Source organism: Lutjanus erythropterus, chromosome 6 (genome assembly GCF_056507025.1).
Source record: "Lutjanus erythropterus isolate fLutEry1 chromosome 6, fLutEry1.hap2, whole genome shotgun sequence".
NCBI classification, from domain to species: domain Eukaryota; kingdom Metazoa; phylum Chordata; class Actinopteri; order Lutjaniformes; family Lutjanidae; genus Lutjanus; species Lutjanus erythropterus.
In genome coordinates, this window is record NC_139322.1 from 21,399,534 (window position 1) to 21,416,928 (window position 17,395).

At 40.2% G+C, this 17,395-nt stretch overlaps 2 protein-coding genes across 2 annotated transcripts; both read left to right on the forward strand.

Annotated features, from left to right (window-relative positions):
• Positions 1-1,269: 1,269 nt before the first annotated feature.
• Positions 1,270-6,251, forward strand: lrrc23 (leucine rich repeat containing 23). Its single transcript, XM_084720006.1, has 8 exons — positions 1,270-1,421; positions 2,870-2,979; positions 3,132-3,252; positions 3,358-3,499; positions 4,523-4,653; positions 5,553-5,689; positions 5,815-6,019; positions 6,120-6,251. Exons 1-8 carry the CDS (start codon positions 1,338-1,340, stop codon positions 6,126-6,128), a joined length of 939 nt encoding a protein of 312 aa, XP_084576132.1. The 5' UTR covers positions 1,270-1,337; the 3' UTR covers positions 6,129-6,251.
• Positions 6,252-7,783: 1,532 nt separating this feature from the next.
• Positions 7,784-16,498, forward strand: tktb (transketolase b). Its single transcript, XM_084721155.1, has 13 exons — positions 7,784-8,048; positions 10,545-10,662; positions 10,758-10,871; positions 10,965-11,062; positions 12,194-12,385; positions 12,787-12,914; positions 13,008-13,204; positions 13,668-13,832; positions 14,125-14,412; positions 14,513-14,596; positions 14,691-14,787; positions 14,957-15,076; positions 15,641-16,498. Exons 1-13 carry the CDS (start codon positions 7,942-7,944, stop codon positions 15,811-15,813), a joined length of 1,881 nt encoding a protein of 626 aa, XP_084577281.1. The 5' UTR covers positions 7,784-7,941; the 3' UTR covers positions 15,814-16,498.
• Positions 16,499-17,395: the final 897 nt, after the last annotated feature.

A 17,395-nucleotide genomic window follows, 5' to 3' on the forward strand; every position in this document is an offset into this window, starting at 1 on the left:
ATTTCCAAACACTGTTTTTGCAAATTGGTGGTTAAAAAAAGAGGAATATAATGTAACTCTTGTTTATGAGGCCTCTAATGCAACACCTTGACCTACGGCAGTGATACTCAGCTTGTGCCCTGCAGATCAAATGTTTAACCCAACAGGGTGCCCGGCGGCCCTCAGACCAATTTCTAATATGAAATAGAAATAAATTCATGCTGTTTTTCCCCAAAAAGGAGGGACAGGTGTGGACATTTTGGTATAAATGAGGCTGTTAGTAACAGAGAATGATGATATTTGGGTTCGGGTTTGTAGAAAGTAGTAGGACCTGTGAGCTATGTAGGGGAAGATCACTGTTAGCTGAAGAGGAGCAAAAGTTATGCAGAGATAAGGATAACTCTGAATCCATAAATCTGTATTTCATACTGAAAGAGCTTAAAAATGTTCTTAATGCCGTCTCTGGTTTGTGATTATAGTTTATGTCAATGAATCATTTTAACATTTCATTGATTGCATGATGGAAGAGGTTCCAGCTATGTTTAATATTGTATAAAGACTTTAAAATTTTACCCAAGCATTTACAACGAAATGCATTTGCAGCTATTAAGTGCAGTAATGCCCCTGGTCTCATTTCATTTTGCAAACGCGGTCTCTGGGTTAAACAACATCCCTACAGAAAAGCGCATTAGATCGTCCCTGATATGTGATTCGTCATGTCTCGATGGGAACCCTAAATTCGCGAAACTCTTGCCAGATTTGTCCGCGTTGTTTCTTCGTTGTGCGCACTGTGGCAGCACTAGTGAGTGTAATTAAGTTTGGGGACAAAAAAAACAGCTGGTTATAGATATAGAAAAATCGAGGTTTGGTTTAAAATTGTTGTTCTCGCGAGATCGTTCCAGCCATGAGACGAACCCATCAGACAGTTGTGCTTATGTTGCGGCTGTTGAGTTTCCATGGCAACAAGAACAAACGCGGTTCTTGCTTTGCTCGTGGGGATCGTAAACTCCAGTTAACCTAATGGTTCAACAAACGGTAACACTAGCTAGTTTGCACTTAGTGAGTTAACTTAATTCGTTGCTTGGTGCATTTTGGTATCTTTCTAATGGTTGTAATGTAAAGCTACGCGGCTGAATTCAGTTTGACAGGTTACCTGGAAGCTGCTGTAAGTTGGCACGCCACGCAACAGTCACATTAAGTACTTCTAGCGTTAGCTTAACTGGCTAACCTAGTTAACTAGCTAGTTCTTCATTTGACAGCGTCTAAACACGGACTAGCTAGACTAGTTTGTCAACTACCAACTGGTCCGCGGCTGTTAAACGCTACGTTTTGTGAAAACATTAACCAAACAGACAAGAATGTCTGAGATGGATGAAGATACAGTCCTGTCGGATGTAGATGGAGAGGAAGAGACACAACAAGGAGTCGAAGAGGACGAGAAGGTAACCCTGAGTGACAACGTCTGATGAAATATAGACCTCGAATCACACCATAAAACACGTTTGCCTCAGCTTTGCTGTTAGTTGTTACCTGGAAGTTGGACTGTAGCCAGTTTATATTAAATCACAAGAATAGCGCACTACTAAAGGATGTTGGTTTAAACAAATGGATTAAACAAAGTCATTCTACCATTCCCTAAAAAACACAAGGTGTCATCTATTAACTACCCCAAACAACTTTAATTTGGTGTTCCTCACCCCATCCCTCCAGAGAGCTCCAGGTTATCCATGTTTCAGATGTGGAAAAAAAAGTTCATGACCCCTCAACCCCCTATATATTAACAGTCATTAACAATGAAAGGCAAAGACACTTACACTGAAATAAAGGTCAATATAGTAACAACAGCTAGTTAATTCTTGTTTTTCCAACATAAAACCTTACTCATTCACGTTAGTTTTACTCCATAGTTTTCCCCTGGTCATCCACACTCCCACAGTGGCTCTACGCTCCACCAGGAGGACCAAAGTTTGAGAATGACTGAGTTAAAGAGAAAATTCACTTCTTTTCATGTGGATGTCCAATTAGTGCATTGAAGCTAGTGTGCTATATTGACCAAGACAGCTGAGTTCTGCTCTTGGAGCCATACTGGCATTGCTTACGTGTACCAGGATGCATTGCACATGAGCTTTTGACACCCACAGCCATGCTGCTGTGAATCACCACCTTAGTGTGTAGCTGTTATTGTGTGTGCCAAAACATAGCATTAGGTGACAAAAATACTCATCTCGCAGCTAGCTGGAATAGCTTGTAGTTCTTCTTTAACACCAACATCACTGTGACATCACTGGTAACAGGAAGAACAACAGATTTTGCAGCAGGAGAACTGAGCTTTCTCTGTCAACAGCACACACTGAGAAATGTATTGCTTAAATTATCTAGCTACATTTACCATCAACACTGACTGGACATCCACATAAAAATGTGGTGAATTATCTTGTCCCTGGAGGCTGCATTCCTCTGGAGTCGTGTTTTGTTCCCAAAAAGCACAAACAACAAAATTCTTGAAGGGATAGTTTCTATGTTTCTACAGTAGATAAAAGGTTGTTCCCATATGAAACTGCTCACAACAAGATATGTTGAGTATCTTGAGTAACCAGCTCATGATTTCTGGAAAGAGACATTGCTTTTGAGTTTGTTTGAATGTTTTGTTTTGAATGTTTTTTGGTGTGATTTGTGTTGTTTAGTTTAATTATATTTTAGAGAAGGCAGATATCTCGGTTCTAATTGAATAAGTCCTCCATGAGAGCTCAATTTATGGCTAAAAAGCTCCATGGGTGGTTTGTATGCTTGATCGTGCAAACAAAAACCTTTGGGAGGTCCTGTACTGTAGTGAGTTAGTGCCACCAACAATTTGGTCAAGTGTAATCATTTGATATCTTCCCTTTTATAGGTACAGGTTTGCTCTTTGACCCAAGAAACCATAAGTCAGGGTCTCTCTTTACTGTGCCGAACAGGAAATGGACTTGGACATGCATTTGTCAAACTGGATCTAAAAGACAAGTAAGGAGGCAAAATACCTGCAATACAAAACTGCATTTTCTCTGTATTTTTTTTTTTTATTCATTATCTGAATTTAGATTATGCTCCTTCGATTGTAGTTATCTCGTTGATTTTATACTAATTTTACTCTTTGCCATCACTTTATTCCTCAGAGGACTGAGTGACATAGCTGCAATCAGCAGTTTTATTCACTTACGTTTTTTGGATGTATCCAGCAACCAACTCACTGATCTTTCTCCTCTGGCATCTCTGACCCAGCTGCTCTGGCTGAAGGCAAGAACCTCTCTTCTTAATTCATTTAGAAAAAGACATCTCAGGGGCTGCCAGTATCATTCACTAACTGATGCTAAATCTGAAATGCAACATTTTCTCCTGCAGGTTGACAATAATGCTGTGTCAAGCTTCAAAGGGCAACCTTTCCATCAGTTGATCTACCTGCAGTGGCTGAGTATGGCAAGGAATCGACTAACAGACCTGGAAGGACTAGTTGGGCCTGCTATGGGGAGCCTTAATCCTACAGGTTGGTCTGTTGGGTTTATATTAGGACATGACCTGTCTAAGTACACTCTAAGTACAGTCCCATTGTTTTCACTCAAGTAAATGGAAAACCAGCCAGCCTCACCCTAATTACCAACTCACTCCTGTTCAAACTCAACTGGAAAAACTCTCCATTCACCTGTCAGAGTAGAAAAGAGGCCTCAGGTGACCTCTGTACTGGGGGAAGAAGGAAGCAGCATAAAGAAAAGAGATGGAGAAGAAGAGTGAGAGGAAAGGGAGGAGGAAGAAGAGAAGGACAAACTAATAATTCTAATGTGGTACATTATCATATTATCATTATCATAGATTATCATAAAGATACCATGTCAACAAGACATTGATTAGACTTTGTCTGAGTGTGTGCTCAAAATAACCGCACAAATACACATCAACATGGAAATATCAAAAATACACTGACAGGAAAAGATAAATAAAACAACAGCATAAAATATTCTGAATAGATAAAACAGATTTACTCTGTGGGAGTAAATAAAAATATATGTATACTATCAGTGTATGTGTGTAATGCATTAAGAAGCTCTCTAGGGGGACACAATTTAATATTTTTTATTTAAAAAATATTATTAATTAAAAAAATTGTTAATAATTTTTAATTTAACAATTCTTACATTTTTTCTCAAAAGTATATGCACAAAAACTGGAACTGTGCACATAAGTCAAAAAACTCAAAGCTCACATATCAACAACAAGGCTCCAATATTGCTACACTCAAAGCACAATTCCTTTGTTTTCTCTCAAATATAAATTCTGATTCACATTTTTGCAAAAGTCTAAGCACAGATGACATCATTTAGCACACTTAATTCACCTGGAAAACACTGGCATTCAAAATGCCACCTTGGTCGTTCTCCATTCACACCCGTTCAAACTCATTTGGCAAAACACTTCAATCACTATTCGCTTGTCCAGAGTTTCCTATAGTGGGATCAGTCAAATGAGGAATGATGAAACGCCTTGACATGACATTTTGGAACACCTCTGACAGGTAACAGTACTCAAAGAGTGACGGATCTTCCCAGCGGCTGTTTTGCCAACCTGGTAACTTTAGACTTGAGGGGAAACCACTTGGAAACCACTGATGGCCTCAACCTTCCCAACCTGCAGCAATTATATCTGGTAATAAAACTACTTTAATTTGGTTAATAGCACTGACATCCGTAATGAGGTTGATCCTTTAACACCAGCTTTAAAGGGTAGTTCAGATTGTTGTATGAGATACTTATCAATAGTCAGTGTATTACGTACAGTAGATGACAGTCGGCACGCACCCAGTTTGGAGAAGTAGAGAGGAGTACCAGTGCGAAAGCTAAGCAATGCACTGTTGTGGACAAACTCAGTGCCAAAAGGTATTTTAACCACCTAAAAAGGTCCACCTAAAAAAGTCTGTCAGTTTATATTACTCAAACCAAACAAACTCCATGGGTTAAATTAGTAATTGCATTTCACAGAAAATGTGAGTTACTGGTCTACCACTGCCTCGATCTGTTTACCTTGCGAGGTAAATGGATTCACAAGATCATGCAAATCCAAAAAAAAAATCCATATTGCCAGGCTTCAAGTGAGACAATGAGAAACATCCATGGAAGTTACTCATCTCAAACAAACAATGGCAGCTTCTGAAGAGATTAGCGCAGATGCTGTGATAGCATCAGTTGTTGGCTTATATAGAGGCAGTTTCCCATCAGAAAAGTCTGTCTGATGGAAAAGTAAAGCAGTGAAAATAAATGTAGCATACACCTAAACTTGTATAGATTTTTTAGATGGACCTTTTTAAAGTTGCTAAAATACCTTTTGCAGCTGACCCTGTCCACAGCAGTACATTGCTCAGCTTCCATACTGGTAGTCATCTCTGCTTCTCTAAACTGGGAGTGTGCTGACTGCCATCTACTGTAGGTAATACACTGACTATGGGTAAATACCTCACACAACTGCATTTAGAGTGATCCGAACTATCCCTTTAATACCCATGTAACGACCGAGAGAACATACTTTCTGTAACTATGCTCTCCGTTTAGGCCCAAAATGCTATCAAGTGTCTGGAGGGTTTAGAGAAGTTAGAGCGCCTCACCACTCTTCACCTTCGAGAAAACCAGCTCAAGACTCTGGATGGCCTTAGCCCTAACATGAAGTGTCTCCAATACCTCAATGTCAGGTACAGGGTTGTATCACAAAATGACATGACAGCCATAATGGTGGTTTCCAACATCAGTAAGCCACCAAATAAAATATCCCAGAATACATATCTCATACACTCATGTCTCTGTCTCTCTCCCTCAGAGGCAATGTCATCTTAGATGAGAATTCCCTTCAATCCCTTAGGCTTGTGTCAAAATCTCTGCGAGCTTTGGTTATTTCTGAGAATCCTCTAGTGGAAACAACAGACTACCGGCTGAATGTACTGATTCTCCTGCCACAGCTGGAGCGACTTGACAAAGATCCTGTCTCCCCTGAAGAGAGGAAAGAGGCCCTGAAAATATTCAAGGTAATGTTAAAAAAAAACAAAATCTCAATTCCATTTTTGGCATGGTCAGATAAAAACTGCTCCTTTCTAAATTGTTATAATGACATGTATGTCATTTCAGGGTCTTTAAGAGGAGGAAATAGCCGACCCCTAAGATTTGTAATGATGGCCGAAATGAGGAAGTGTTTGACTTCCTTGAAAACATAGACCTGGTGTGTGTCGGTGGGTGACTGTTATTGTGTTGTAAGAAAAGTAATGTATATCTTGATAAAGTATATCTTGATTATATGATGTACTTTCTATCATCCATAAATTGAACATCAGGGTTGCCTGTGTCATGCTCTTATACTAGCTATACATTTTATCTATTTTTTCAACAACAAATTCTTGAAAATATTCATTTCTTTTTTATATACTTATTTGTAAGAGTGCAAGAATTTGTAAATATATATTTGCTTTCATAAATGTATAGCATTCTTACAACATTTCTATGTTATAGTGAAAATAAAAAAAAAAATAAATAAAAGGAAATATTAATGATGATAATAAGAGTGAATTATATGTTAACAAGGAAAAAGGGTAGGTTAGTATGACGGTTCATATTCATAATCTATATACATATACATTCTATACATACATACATATATACATTATATATACACATCTACACCTACCTTACACACATATGTACAAAAAGATTAAACTTATCAAACTCAAGTCAATTCTAATTCTTCAAACTCTTCAAGGCTGAATCATTCAATATTATTTAATTGTGACCTTTTCATTTTAATCCATTTATTCACAATTTCAGATATTGAACTTCTTGATTTCTGATTGATGAAGATATTTTTTCAGTTTCTAAGATGCTATCTACATTGCCTTCAAGCTTTTCAAAACATTTATTTCTGAAGTGCCTACTGACATGTACAAATGCAGTGAATCAGCTGAAGTTACAAAGTGATGTCTTTGTGGCTATGGAATACTACTACTAATAATAATATTATGAATATGATACACTGTATTATATTATATTACTTAACAGTGTTACAAAGTTACTTTTCATATAAAACACTTAACAGTGTTACAGAGTCCTTTACCAAAAGAAATAGAACCAGGCAAGGCAGATAAATAAGTGGTTATTTGAACCTTACGTTTCTGGCCAAGCTGTCCTGTGTTTCCCTGAGTAAGGATGAGAGAGCAAAATCTGCCACCATTTCCCTGTTGGCAGCCTTCCAGCTGCAGCTTTAAAGGGACAGTGACATGTACTGGATATGAATGAAAATCAACATATGTTCATCGAGTGTTACAGTTAGGAAGTAAATAATACACTTGTGTCTGATTAATAGTAATCTCAAGTTGTCAGTAATATTTCCACATCTCACTAACATACGGTTGCCACAACCAAGGAAACGTTTTGAATTTCCTTGTCCTCAACCAGGAAGTCAACTGAAAAGACTGCACATTTTAGTAAATCCTCAAAGTGGTGGGTGCAATTTCTGTTGCTATATATTTTATAACAGAACCACAAAAAAACACTTTAATTTCTCCACACTATAACTGTCTACAATGATACCCTTATGATACAGCTTATATCTATTCCTTGTAAATTTACTTTGGGGAAAAGGAAATAACAAGAAGGAAGTGATCTCAAATATTTTCCACGATATTGAATGGGATTTGCGAAAGCAGCATCTCCTGCGCAGCTAGCCCCACAACTGCTCCTCCAATGATTGGATTAGATGGGAGGGGCTGCAAGAGGAGACATAAATTGACGCCCCCTCCTCTTTCTTGTACGTCCTCCTCCTTGGGTGTACTTTAACCGGGCGGCTAGCAGCGGTGTGGCGCAGACTTGAACTCCGGACACCTGGAAGCACCGGTGTGACAGTAATAACCGAAATTAACTTTTCGAACGGACGCCATTTTCAAGCTACAATCCAGAAAACATGACGAGCTACCACAAGCCCGACGAGAAGACTCTGCAGGCGCTGAGAGACATCGCCAACAAGCTCAGGATCAACTCCATCAAGGCAACATGCGCTTCTAACTCTGGGTAGGTCATCCAGTGTTATATAAAATGTAGTTGTTAAATATCACATGGCAACGTGCGTCAAAAAAAAAATACGCCTAAATATGCTGCAACGTCACTGTGCAGACGCAAGTTGGTAAGTGCGGGGCCCGGTTGCACGTGCTGCAGATTAACTTCACGCGGTGGAAGTCGTAGCCACGGGGCAGACCCCGAGCACGTAATTATATAAACTGTTCGCACCAACTGTGTAAGATACGTCTGTTCGAGTCCACAGTCCAAGCTAGGACTAGCTTAAGCTAACAATACATGGGTGTTTTGTAAATTCAAACAAATTGCAGCCACTGTATAGATTGTTTGGTTTGTACAGTCAGTGCAAGCTAGTTAAGAATTTAGGTTTTCTAATTTATCATTTCTATCCACTCAGTATTAAGGTTAAAGTCGCTTTATGAACTTTGTCATGATCACCGACCTGTTTTAGCTAGCTAACAAGTAATCACATGATCAAGCCAAACTATGAATCTCGTGGTCCGTTTGACGCTGTAATTTTAAAGTTGCAGTGACATCTTAAAGTACCAGACAGATACTCATTGAATATCTTCATGGTTATCTGTGATATGCATTGTCAAAAAGTCACCTGGGCCTCAGGTATTGCTTCATCCTAACTGCCAGGAGCTTTTTTGGCAGCCTGGCGTCTTCCTCTTCACTGTATGAAGTGACACTGTTGAATCGGGTCCAAACTGGAATTGTTTACAACATTTCTTTCCATGTTGACAGAGGGGTGTAACTTTGCACTTTTCTTTGTAGAGATTCTTTTGGTTGACCTTTGACTTCCCAGTGTTGTGCAAGGACACTAAGAAAGATGGAAGGTGCATTACAGCACTATAGAACATTATGTGCTTTGGTGCCAGTTGTATTGAAGCTTATTGGAGACTAACAGGAATTCCACACATTTGGAGAAATCGGTCAGTATGTTGTTCTCTGAAGTGTATGTTTTCGAGGTTTTAGAGGCGTTTCTTCAAAGGTAATACAACATAGACATGGGTTTCAGTGTGTCTCTCATAGGTAAGTGTAACTGGTACCAAGCAGAGCATACAACTATCTACAGTGATGTAATGTCCCTTCCTTCATTTTCAGTTTCCTTGGAAGTTTGGAAGTAGAGAAGTTTGATACTTTTCTTTAAAAAAACAAACAAACTCATACATCTGTGTATATATATCAAAAAGAAAGATTTTATGTAGCAAGTATCATGAATGCCTGTAATGGAATTTGTTTTGTATACCTCTCAGTTAAACAATAATACAACGGGGAGAAATGTTATTTTTAGCTGCGATTATTGATTAGTTGTAAGCTATTAAATTAAGTGGCCACTATTTGATCTTTTAAAATGTCCAAATTGTCTGATCTCAGCTTCTCAAATATGAATATTATCTGGTTTCTTTAAGTCCCCTGTGACATTAAATAGAATGTAATTGAGATGTGGACAAACAAGATGTTTGAGGACCTCATCTTGGGCTTCAGGAAGCAGTGATCAACATTTTCAGGACCTAACAATTAATCGAGTTCACTAGGTTAATTGCATTAGTTGCAAACCTGATACATTGCACCTGTCAATATCCTCGCCCAGTACTTGATTGTCCCCATAGTAATCAGCTCATTGTTCTATTATAATTGCATGACACCCTCCAAGAAATGCAGTATTGTGTAATTTCTCACCTTGAGACATCTGTAGTCTCCAAAGAGGAAATGTTTGATGCAAAACCTGTTTTTTTAACTTCCTTCTGCAAACTGACAAGGAAATAGATGAACTATATCCTGGATGTCCTGACAATGAGGCATCTGATTTTCTGATAGTACTGTGTTCCTTAACAAAGGATGTCTTTGAGTTTTGACTCCCTGCCCTCAACACATGTAGTTCCCCATTATATGACTGGTATGGAACATTACACTTCAATAGTTGATGGCATTGTTACGGCTTTTGTGAATTTATTTCAGTTTCTTCCTCAGCAGGTTATCACTCAACAAATGGACAAGGGGTAAATAAGGCACGGGGTCCTTATTATAAAATGCAACAGTGACCATGATGTATGTTTGAAGAAGATACCTCCAGCATGGTTTTTATGATGCCATTTGTAACTTAACCCACATAGGGAAGCTGGGATCCTGTTGAGTAATGTGGAATTTCTAAACCTGTTGATTACAATACTCGTACAGCTATGCAGCAACTAACAGTTTCACAAGTTTGCTTATTGTTTTTTTAAGGCCTCTGGAGTGTGGTAACATAACTGATGTGATCATGTTGAAAATTAACAATTTATTGACAAGTGATATTCCTAATGAATGAATGAGTGGCTGATTGTGTTACATGCAGTATGTGGTTCCAATTATCAGACTAAACTGAAGGATTCCTGATGTAGCAGCACATGCATGTACACGCATGGTGTGTGGATTTTGTTTTTTGGAAATAATGGGGTCTTTACTGTGAACGGTTACCAACAAGTTGTCTCCATTGTCTCTCCCCAGTCACCCCACATCATGCTGCAGTGCAGCAGAGCTCATGTCTGTGCTCTTCTTCCATACCATGCACTACAAAACAGATGACCCTCGCAATCAGTGTAACGACCGCTTTGTGCTCTCAAAGGTTAGCTTACATTTCTTTGTTTATGAGAAAAGTTGATGTTCCTCAGTTTATTAGCACATCTGAGATTTGGTATCACTGTTGTCCCCTGTCTCCAGGGCCATGCTGCACCTGTCCTGTATGCTGCCTGGGCAGAGGCGGGTTTTGTGAAGGAGTCTGATTTGCTCAACCTGCGCAAGCTTGACTGTGACCTGGAGGGCCACCCCACACCAGTAAGTAAAGCCTGCAGAGAGCATCTCTGGTGTTGATGTGTACAAGTCAATTTTTATATCTTGTATAACTTTTTCTGTTTTTCTTTTCTCTAGAAACTAGCGTTTGTTGATGTGGCTACAGGATCTCTGGGGCAGGGTCTTGGTGCTGCCTGTGGAATGGCCTACACTGGCAAAAACTTTGACAAATCCAGGTGAGTAATAGTATGTATGCAAAAACTGTGACTTCATTAACACATTCAAAGACCTCCATTAATCCTGCTCTTTAAATGTGCTATATGGTAGTCTGTAACTCTTTTGTACAGTTTCATTCTTCAGTTCACCACCCTATCTAGACTGTTTGTGTAGAGGTGAAATGTCATTCATAACTGTTGACTCAACATTGCTTAACAAGAGCAATGATTAAGTGAACATTGTAAGAGTGTGTTGACTTTAGTGGTAGGCAGAGAACTGCTTTCTTTCAAAGCCATGCCTGATGCAGTGTAATCTCTTTAATGGATAAGACTGTAGTAGTGTAGTTGTAATTGTGTTAAATTACTCCCTGCAGTGAGGCCAATAAGGTGTTCGCACCGCTGCAACAGGGTAATACTCGTAGCTTTCGACGTAGCTTTCTTCATGATGGCATTGCTGCACATAAACCCCCCTAGGTTTAGAGAGGGGAGAGCACCGGCACTCAAACCTACATCACTGCTTTTTTTCTGACATCTGAGTGGTTGTCTCCACTTGGAAAAACATGGAAATAAATGCAGATGGAGTCGTTCTTTAGCAAGGATGCTTCGGCTCATTTCAGTTTATTTCTGTCCTTTGCTGATAATTATGTTGCTGATTCTTTTTTTTTTGAGTCACATAGGAATTTAAGGTGTTTTACCTGTTGAGCCTCACATAGACACAGTACTTCATGTTGTTTTACAAAGTCATTACTGGTGGATTATCAGATTTGTCACAATATAAGTGATTCAGTTCAGTAAATAGTTATTTTTTTTATTTGGGGAATTTCTTTGTATCAACAGTTATGAAGAATATATATATTGAGATCTGTCTAAATTAAAAAATATAAGTAAAAGTTGGAAGAACGAAACAACCTACTACTCCAAGCAGTTAATCATTATGTCTGTATGAGTAGCCAGACTGATATCGGAAAGATCTAATCCAGTGTTCTTCACTCAAGACCAGCAGTTTATTCTGAACTGCACTCATTGGGCAAAACTTCTGCAATCCTGTGGTCTGACCTTTACTTTGCTTTGAGTTGTTCACCCCACATCTGTACTCAACAGACCTGTGTTTGGAGAACAACACTAATTTCCCTTTTCTACGCTGTGTTGTAGCTACCGTGTCTACTGCATGTTGGGTGATGGAGAGTGCTCAGAGGGCTCAGTATGGGAGGCCATGGCATTTGCCTCCTACTACCAGCTGGACAACTTGGTTGCCATCCTGGATGTCAACCGGCTCGGTCAGAGTGAGGCTGCACCCCTGAAGCACGACATGGAGACCTACCGCAAGCGCTGTGAAGCCTTTGGGTCAGTACCAAATTGCCAAGGAATTTCAAAGGAAATGCTTTGTGAAAATTGCCTGCAAATATGTTCTCAAAATTGAACATACAATTTATTGTCATACATTTGTATTAATGTTTATAATCAAGACCTTACTATTGAGAAGTTCAGAACCTGTTACTAAAGATTTTAACGTCGTCTTTATATAACTGCAACTTTTTGAGTTGAAATTTCACCTGGTCACCTCTTGCACATGGCTTTTTCACATGCTTTCCGGATTTTTTTTTTTCTACCATTTGTTGGCCTCTTGTCCTGTGCTCTATCTTTGCTCCCCGTCACCCAGTTAATAGGTTTGATGCTTAACATGTGTAGAAGTTAATACATGTTTTTGGGTTAATGTTTGTTGTAATGTGTGGGATGTTGTGCAGGTGGAACACGTATGTTGTGGATGGACACGATGTGGAGGAGCTGTGCAAAGCTTTCTGGCAGGCTCAGCAGGTCAAGGGCAAACCCACTTGCATTGTTGCAAAGACATTCAAGGGCAAAGGACTCAAAGGCAAGTGCCATTTTCACATGGTGAATATTGCATTTATTGGAATGTTTTCTTGTTCTAGTCTCTGAATTTGTGGACTTATTCTTTTCTTCATAGGTATTGAGGATCTGGATAACTGGCATGGAAAGCCCATCCCCAAGGACAAGGTTGATGAGCTCCTGAATGACCTGCAAGCTCAGATCCAGGTCCCCAACAAGACCCTGTGCCCTGAGCTGCCTCAAGATGACACAGCGCCTGCAGACCTCAGCTACATCTCCTTGCCCTCACCCCCAGCATACAAAAAGGGAGACAAGGTACCTTTATGGGACACTCGAGGCATGTGTTGTAGGGATGGGCAGATCGATTCTCACAAGTTACTTTTTTTTGTTAATGGTCAATATGGGTTATCTAAATTTACTTTTTCAAATTTTATACAAACGGTTCATTATTTTTGAAAAATTACATACCTAGTTAATAAATTATCTGGATCATAACTATATTGGTTAAATTATCTGGATCATAACTATATTGGTAAAATTTGACAAAGTAGCTGTATCAATTTTAAAACGTTTGGCTTCGCAACAAATTTTATTGGGACCACTACAGAAAATTGTAGATGAACACTTAATATCCAGGAATTCACATTATAGACTATACTGCTGACCATACACAGTCCAGCCATATCAGTGGTTTAGACTTAATCTTTGTAACGTACCTGTGGACTATTGTTTTGTTATCTGTCTTTACTTAAACCCTTTTCCTTTCTGCCCTGTCAAGGTGGCAACAAGGCGTGCATATGGTGTGGCACTGGCCAGGCTGGGCCAGTCAAGCCAGAGAGTGGTGGCCCTGGACGGAGACACCAAGAACTCCACCTTCTCAGAGACCTTCAAGAAGGCCTTCCCCGACCGCTACATTGAGTGCTTCATTGCTGAACAGAACATGGTACACTAGTCTTAACATGGGATTTTACTGCTGTAGCCCTATTTGCAGTCAAGTTACAAAACTGAGACATGAATAACTCCCACTTATGAAAGAGGGATAAGTTTGGCTTTCTATACTCTTCACTACCATAATCTGCTCCAAACTGGGCTAATCTGTTACTATTCATTCTTTAGCATGGTAATCCCAGCGTCTCACTTGTGACCAGTTTACGTGCTTCTCCACACTTTACTTAATCACTTCCACTGTCATTAAGACTAACCCATATTACTCATGCCTCTGCCTACTGCTGCAGGTTGGAGTCGCCATTGGCTGTGCCACCCGTGACCGTACAGTTGCATTTGCCAGCACTTTTGCCGCCTTCTTCTCCAGAGCCTATGACCAGGTCCGTATGGGCGCCATCTCCCAGACAAATGTCAACCTGGTTGGGTCCCACTGCGGAGTCTCCATCGGTGAGGATGGTCCTTCCCAGATGGCCCTGGAGGACTTGGCCATGTTCCGTGCTATCCCAACATGCACTGTGTTTTACCCCAGTGATGGAGTGTCCACAGAGAGAGCTGTTGAGCTAGCAGCCAACACAAAGGTTAGTAGGCCACCTTGTGGTAGCATTTGTCCAGTAAGTTGTCATCAACAATGATGCTGGAGTTACATTCATGTCTTAACTCATCCCTCTATATTCTTAGGGTGTCTGTTTCATCCGTACCAGCAGACCAGACACTGCAGTCATCTACTCTCCAGATGAGAAGTTTGAAGTGGGTGTAGCCAAGGTAATGATCAGTACAGGATTTTGCGTACATGAAACCTTGTGCACAAAGTAGCTATTTGGAACTAAAAGTAATATAAATGTCTGTACTTTACTAGGTGGTGCGCCAGTCTGACAGCGACTGTGTGACTGTGATTGGAGCTGGAGTCACCCTCCATGAGGCCCTCGCTGCTGCCGATATGCTGGCAAGTGAAGGTAAGCTCACACTGCCCTCTAGTGGATAGATGTAGGTACTGAGGCCTGCATTTTATAACTACTATCCACATCTCTTAGGTTTGGTAATTCAGAGGATGGAGTCAAAAGCTGCTCATTTAGCTAGTATGGCTTAATGAACGAGCAATGATGTCCTGATTAATTCCCACAGGGAAGAACATCCGTGTAATTGACCCATTCACCATCAAGCCCCTGGATGCCTCTACCATTGTGGCCAGCGCCAGAGCTACACGGGGACAGATCATCACTGTTGAGGACCACTACAAGGAGGGTGGGTTGTCTACTGTTTTTGAGCTTGAGTGTCCTAGTGAAGGGTTCTCCAGTCACCTGCCAAATAGGTTTGAAAGTCGGCAGACTTTGATTCTTACTAGAGCATCATCCTGCCATCTCTTGGTGATTTGAACTGATTTGTACCTGCTGTGTGGATGTACTAATAAAAGAATTCAAGTATTCTGTATTGCAGGGTTCCTATGCTGTATTGATTTTGATTGATAGGAATTTGCAGGACTAAAAGTATCAAAAGAGGAGCATGCAAATGTGTTTCCAGTCTATTGCCCCTATTATGTTCTAAAATTTAAAAATCAGTATTTCTAGTTTTTGCTGGTGTTTGGAGCCAAAGTGTTTACCACGTTGCAACCAGAGCAAGCTTGATACCATTGAAAGCAAGGCAAAAATCCCAAATATAAAACCTGGTATGTTGGATGTCAGATATGGTCTGGAAAAAAAATTGTAAATTTGAGTCTGAAAAAGTATGGGATTGTAAAATGGGGGACATGTTGGAACCCTGGTATTGATGCATCATTGGCTTATCTGATGATCTGTTTCCTCTGTACAGGTGGTCTCGGTGAAGCAGTGCTGTCAGCAGTTGGCAAAGAGCCTGGCATTGTCGTGACCCGGCTGGCAGTGTCTGGCGTTCCCCGTAGCGGAAAGTCCCAAGAGCTGCTCGACCTCTTCGGCATCAGCGCCAAGCACATTGCAGATACTGTGCGCCAGACCTTTGCAAACTAAGGACTTGCACCTTACCTCCTGCTTACTGCTCTGTTGCATCACAACCCAACTTGCAGCTACCTGGCATGATCATGTGAAGACCTGTGCGCTGTGTTCATGTGTCATCTTGAGGCTTAGACTCAAGTGCAGTGTACTAACCATGTGTTCTCACTATCACAGATGGAGAAAGACGGGGATAGGAGTGTAGTGTTGTTGAAGCCTGTAGTGTTTATTATTCCCTTGTGCACCTTCTGTTCTTCTGCAACATTCCTTTGTGTCCTTACGTTTTCAAAATGGTGTCACTGAGTACTGTAAAAGTAGTATGTTGACAGGTTGGTTTAAAACCTGTTGTACCAGCAGCCTGTCCAGATTTCTATTATTGTCAGGCCACGAGTTCAGTTCTGCATTCCAACCATCAGTTCTCTTTTGCGTTCCTTACAACCATGCATCATGTCTTCTCGCTCTGTTACTGTTTGTCATTAACCTTTTTTTTTAAGTTGTTTTCAGTTGCAGCTCGTAGTGCTTAGCTGTGGTAGAGAATGGTTTCCTCTTACCCAGTGTGAACAGCTGTTTAGTTATGAACTGTTTGAGCTTTCCTCTAACAATTCCTGGCCACACAGGCATCACACAATGTTACTGGCGTCCAGGTCACTGGTGTTATCCTGTTTATAGCTGTGATGTGCTGAATTAAAAATAATTAACACAGTGCCCTTGGTTTTTTTTGTTTGTTTTTTTCCGTCCAGGGTGGCATGTATTCTTATCCTACTGCCATGTCTGGAAGAAATCTATTTGGCTATCCCTCTATCCCTTTTCTTGTCTGCTCTTCAGCTGTCCTGTCCAATAAAGGCAAAAAGCCCAAAAAACATAACTTCAAATATTAATGATAATGAAACAATCTAAGTCCAGAAAAATATACCACTTTAGTGTAGTCAAACCTTTAAAACCAGGAAAAAATAACACCTACACCATATATTCAAAATCTAAGATGATTTCTAGTCTCATATCACATTATTGATATAATATTGCCCAGTTCTACCAGCTACAAAACAGCATAATAAATGTTAGCATAATAACTAGAGTTTTTAGCTCAAAGCACAAAGTACAGTCGCACAGAGGTGTTAGCATGGCTGAAGACCAGGGGTCTGCAACATTTTTCAGGAAATGGACCCCATAGCTGCTTGGGGCCTGTTGGCCATAGCCTGTTGGTTCATCTCTCGTTTGTGCTGAAGTACCTGCTAAGTCAGTAGCAGTTATAGCATGGCTAATGTTAGCTGAATTAGGCTCACCGTCTGTACTTTGGCTGGTGATTTCTGAGGTGGAGGATCTGTCAGTCTCTTGCTCGTGAGGGTACAGACCTACCAGTTGTGGCTCAAAGATTGTCTGTGTGCTTGGGATAATAACACAGCAAATTGGCCTATGTTTCAGTAATGCGTAGCCAACTAGTTTGCTGTTATGACTAGGTGTCGCATGGTGATTTAGTAGACTAGGCAGCTCACATGACTGCAGAAAGAGCCTTTTGTCAGTGTTGTGTAACATTTGTTTATGAACAGGACAATTTATCATTGCTAAAAATATTTTATGGCATGTGTTCATTTTGATGTGT